The following is a 5,888-nucleotide window of genomic DNA, read 5'->3' on the forward strand; positions in this document are numbered from 1 at the left end:
TTAAATACTGTTTCGTTATTGTCTTATGATTATCATTTCCTCGGGCAACCGAGATGGTAACATCTTTATACCTGAGTGGTCCTGGTAAGGCACTTGGAGTATGGGGGTGTTACAACAATAGCCATAATAATATATTATTTATCATATAAAATAATATAACCCACAATCCACTAAATACTCCCTCCATTTCGGTTCATTCACATAATATGGACCACCATTTTATTTTGTCAATTTGTCATTTGTCACACAATATGTCACATGTAGTATGATACATGTTATTAATTAATTTAATGCATATTTATCACATAAATACCATTTTATAAACTAATTAAATTACATATAACAAATTGACTAGTGATACTTGAACACATAAATAAAATGGGTCATTTAATTATAATTCACAACATCTTGTAATTATAATCAACCATTCATTCTAAACTCTATTGTTTCTCAAACAATAAACAATTTTAGTAATAAAGCATTTTTATTACTAAAATAAATCTTATTTAATCTCATTACAATAAGAAATAATATTCTCTCTCACAATTGAATTGTTCAATTTTAAGGAATTGATCAACTTATATCGTCATACAATTAATCAACTTTACAGATAAGGGCATCATCCTTTAGGTGTGACCTTAAGGGATCAACTAACCACCACCGTCCCACGACAGTAACGTCAAACTCTAGCAAGCCAATCGTTACCGATTAATGTTGGTCAGTTGACTATATAATTGAATCATCCCTTACATGTTCTTAAAATGAGATTTAAACATGTGATCATCATGATCGACAATTGTGATCGCATTATTGTCGGGGACACTCCAACATTTTTATGGTTAGTTGTTGATGTGAGCCTTTTATATGCGCTTATTCACATGTTTGACACACATTTCTATTTACTTATATGAGTATTTCATTCTATTTCCTCATGTATTTGCTACTTTGGGTGTATTTCATGTCTCTTGCAGGTTTGAAACCCACTCATGCATTTAGAAGCCAAATCCGTTCGGTAAAGGAACAAGAGGGAAGCTTGGAAGAGTTTAGACGAGCTTAGGAGAGCAAGGAATGAAGTTTTATACATGCTGTCTATTGACTTGCTGCTATTGTCGATAGACTTGCTTCCATTGTCGATAGACAGAGTTTCCACTATCGATAAATATGTCGATAAACACTGTCAATCGACACAGGAGTCCTTTTTGGTGAATTTTCAGCTCTGTCGATAGACATCTCTGCTCTGTCGATAGACTTCTATACATACTGTCGATCGACAGTACACATAGGTCGATCGACTAAGTAGATGGACAGACGTGTTTTTCTCAATTTATTTCTTTTATTTGGACATAGTATAAAAGTTCTTGTAATCTTTTAATTAGGTTACACTTTTCACACTTTCTTTTATGCAAGCAGACAGTTAGAAACATTACTACGTAGAAACTTTCTCAAACTTTTAGATCTAGATTGAATTTCTTCCTTCTTCTTTATTGCTCATACTTGGATCATAATTGGTAATTTTAATTCCTTTTTCCCTTTTGCTCTTCCTTGTTAATCTCATCTATTTCTCTTCTTATTATTATTAGTTTTAATTTATGTTATATTATTTCTCAATTAATTTCATTATAAATTCTTTCCCTTTATCGTCTTATTCAATTATTATTGCAAATTTCATTATGAGTAGCTAAATCCCCTTTTGCTAGGATGTAGGGGAGACATGGATTGAGACGGTCTTATTTGGGTTATTAGATTGGTCGATATAATTGGTCTATGTTGTTAATTATGACATTCAATTGCTTTTAATTAGTTAAGTCAACGTAATTAATTAATTGTACTGGTAAGTCCCAACCTAAGATCGAAAGCCTGGAAAGGGTTAGACCTGTCACACACATTAGAGTGCCCTAGTAAGTTGCGAGAGCCCGCTAGAAGCATTCTAGGGCGAATAGCGGACCGAGAGGACCTTTTCACTGCCCTATAGACCGGTAATTGAGACTGACCTATAACCCTACCTATGACCCGTATAATCCATGTTGAACCGATGTCCTAGCTCATTTCTCTTATATTTTTCTCGATTCATTTTCTCTCTTTAAACCTTTTATTTTATTGCTTTAGTTAGAACAAAAATCAAACAAACCCCGTTACTTAGACAGACTCGAATTAGTAAATAGATCGCAATTAGCCTCCCTGTGGATATGATCCCGACTTCCCTAGCTATATTAGTTAGAGGCCAGTTGGTTTATTTTTGATAGGTTGCGACAGCCTCTTCAAATTTTGGCGCCGTTGCCGAGGAGGCAACAATTTCTATTTCTTTATTTTAGTTTGTCTTGTCTGAGGGAATTTTAGTTCCTTGAGGCCACTCTTATTCTTTTATTTAGTGTTTGTTTATGCCCAGGTCTCACAGGTCCGAGCTCGTACCATTCGACTCTGAACCAGAAAAGACTTTCCGAGCTAGACGAAACTTTTGGAGAGAAATTCATCAAGCCGAAGACTTGAGTACGATTGACGTTGCCTACGCCGCTTTCGTTGCAGAAAATCAATCTTTAGAAGAATATACATCTACTTCTGCCCCTACTACGATCATGGCTACATTAGGAAGTCATTCAGAGCCCACCCTTGCATCCATTCCTAAGGGATTCAAGTTGCCAACCACCGATGATGGTACCTTTGAGATCCGTCCATTCTATATTAACCTGGTAGAGCGGAACATGTTTGGAGGAGCAGCTACTGAATATCATGCCAAAAATATGGAGAAGTTCGTTACATACTGTTGCTCAATCCCTTTGACTGCCGGGGTAACACAGGACCAAGTAAAACAAGTTTTTTTTTCCCTTTTTCTCTACGGGATGGTGCGGCAGAGTGGTTGCGTTATTTGGACATGCAAGCAAATGCTATTACTGACTGGAATACACTCGCTCTTTCATTCTACAAGTGGTATTTTCCACCACAGAAGACAAATGCTCTTAGAAGCCAAATCACGAGTTTTAAACAAGGCCCCACTGAAGACCTCAAAGAGGCATGGGTTCGCTTCAAGAGACTAGTCCGCTCTGTTCCCCATCATGGTTTCCAGATCTGGTTTCTATGCAATCAATTTTATAATGGGTTGTATGACGACCATAGAGCCTTACTTGATTCTTCTGCCAATGGGAGGTTTCAAAACAACACTACTGATGCCAATGCTTGTAAATTGATCGATGAGATAGCTACTCACACTGCTGAGTATGGTAATCCCAAAGGTAGTACAAGAGGGGGTAGTTTAGATGGCGCCATTGCAACTCAGTTAGAGGCATTGACTGCACAAATTGCAGAGCTAAAGACTACCCAATCTTTGGGTAAACAGCAGACAGTCCATGCTTTGGTACAACAAGAGGTCCCTTGTGAGAGATGTGGTACTAATGGTCATATTGCAGCTGGATGTATAAGTACTATAGAACAAGTTCATGCCTATCAGTCTTTCAAGCAAGGTAGTTCGTACTCCAATTTCTACAATGTGCAAAATCCTACCCCGCTGCCGACCAATGCGTATGTCATTCCTCATAATCGTGGTAATCAACCACAAGGGAACTATAATAGGCCGCCTCAACAACAGTTTCAACAGATGCAGCCTCCTCCTCAGGCTTCAAACAGTGATTTGTCGGACATTAAAGCCATGTTACAACAACAAATGGCGGCTTCACAGAAGTAAGAGGCTCTAATTAATCAATTGTTGGCTCACAATAAAATTTTGGACAATCAAATTGCTAAATTATCAAGCCAAAATTCAAGTAGGCAGTCGGGTGCCTTGCCTTCTCAGCCAGATAAACTACATGAGACGGTTAATGGTATCAACCTAAGGAGTGGTTTTACTTATGACGGACCGGAGATGCCTAAAGAATATGCTGACTTGGTTATTGAAAATCGAATGTCAATGACAAGATTGCTGATCTATTGCCTATTGTTGATGATTCGACTTCTAGTACTGCTAAGAAGTCAAATGCCGACAAAGAGAAGAAAGCTGTTGAGCCGCCAATTGTGATTAAGCTCCCATTTCCAGCCCGACAACTGAATACCAAACTTGAGCAACAATTTGGGAAGTTCATCAAGCTAATCAAGAATCTCCAGGTATCCGTTCCATTCACAGAACTCATTACTCAGGTACCTTCTTATGCTAAATTCATGAAAGAAATTTTGACTCGTAAGAGAAGTTTTGATGAGGTGGAGACTATTGCTTTTACAGAGGAGTGTAGTGCACTCCTACAAAATAAATCTCCACCTAAGTTAGCTGACCCAGGTAGTTTTTCTATCCCCTGTTCCATAGGCATCCATACTATAGATAACGCTTTATGTGATTTGGGTGCCAGTGTCAGCATCTTACCTTTGTCTTTAGCTAAAAAGATAGGTTTGATTGAGTTTAAATGTACCAATATGACTGTCCAAATGGCAGACCGTTCCTTGTCACGTCCTTTGGGGATCCTAGAAGATGTCCCTGTGCGGGTTGGAAAGTTATTTATACCCGTTGATTTTATTGTTTTAGACATTCTTGAGGATACCCATACCCCTATTATCTTAGGGAGACCATTTTTGCACACTGCTGGTGCAATTATTGACGTAGGAGCGAGGACATTGACATTTAAGGTGGGGGGTGAGAAATTGACATATACCCAGTCTAGTGTTCGTAAGGCACCTATGCAAGTTGTATCATGCCATGTTGTTTCCCCTATAGAGTCTGATAGGGTATCAGATAGTCCCATAGTTGAGTCATGTTTTGCTGTTGTTGTAACACCTCCGCCCCATACTAGGAGCAAGATGGAGGACCATACTGTTGTTGCTCTTTCTCCAGGATATGTCAAGTTGAGCTACCTGCAGGAGGATTAGGGAGGTGGACTTGGTGCATTGGGTGTGATTTCTAAAGCTAAAGATGTCGATTTTGGCGGAAGGATAGGAGATTCCAGGCCGCGTGTAGAGAAAGGGCGCCCGAGCGCTAAGTGTAGTAAGTTAGCCTGTGCGATAGTATGCCTTTTTATTTCTGAAGAAATGGTAAAGTGGTGGCATAAGGCCAAGATCAAGAATGCTGAGAGTACTTCATACAGTCAGTGATACGTGCATTTTATATAGTCTTTTTAGCCTATTTTAGCACGTATTATTGTGTACTTTTGTACTATTTATATTGCATTATGCCCCGAATTGGCTACTTTGGTTCGTTTTGTCCGTTTTGTAGAAATGAACGCGAAAGTAGTGGAATCGTACCCTTTTTCGTCCTTTTTGCATGCATTTAGAGGAGACGGGATTTTCTAGAGTGAGATACTGCATTGGGAAGCGTAAAGGCACGGTTTACGAGGCAGTCGGGCATGGATTTGAGCTGAATTGAAAACAGAAGACTCGATCGAGTGGTTTCTACATCCTTGGTTGGTCGATCGAGTTCTTTTCTACTCGATCCAGAAGTGCTGTAAAGAGGGGTTACTCGATCGAGTAACTATTCTACTCGATCGAGTAGATTTTATGGAGTTTTGCTCGATCGAGTGGTTTTATTCCACTCGATCGAGTGGTTTCAGCTGGCGTGGGCTTTAATTAGCCCGTGAATTTCTTTTAGATTATGGACTTAGTTGTTTTTCTATTTAAGCATTACGTTACTAGGTTATTAGTATCTAATTTTCCATCTATCTTTTTATCTATCATTCAAGACCGCGTACTACTTTCTCCTTCACTGTAACTTTATTTTGGGATTTATTTCGCTCGGATTTGATTGTTCTTTACGCCGGATTCACACGATTGTAATCTCCCTCTCCTTTCTTAATAATAAACTTCATTTCATTTGCTTTAATTCTTCGTCTTGCTTTATTTACTTTCTGCCCTAATTTACTTTTTATGCAATTTAATCATCGTTTTAATATGTTGAATGCTGGTTATTTATCTGCTGT

The 5,888-nt window shown here is 38.5% G+C and overlaps 1 protein-coding gene across 1 annotated transcript; it reads left to right on the forward strand.

Moving 5' to 3' along the window:
• The first annotated feature begins 2,378 nt into the window (after positions 1-2,378).
• LOC141631190 (uncharacterized) lies at positions 2,379-4,845 on the forward strand. Its single transcript, XM_074443890.1, has 4 exons — positions 2,379-2,801; positions 2,924-3,672; positions 3,948-4,261; positions 4,583-4,845. Exons 1-4 carry the CDS (start codon positions 2,379-2,381, stop codon positions 4,843-4,845), a joined length of 1,749 nt encoding a protein of 582 aa, XP_074299991.1.
• The last annotated feature ends 1,043 nt before the right edge of the window (positions 4,846-5,888 follow it).

The sequence above is a fragment of the Silene latifolia genome, chromosome Y (genome assembly GCF_048544455.1).
Source record: "Silene latifolia isolate original U9 population chromosome Y, ASM4854445v1, whole genome shotgun sequence".
NCBI classification, from domain to species: Eukaryota; Viridiplantae; Streptophyta; class Magnoliopsida; order Caryophyllales; family Caryophyllaceae; genus Silene; species Silene latifolia.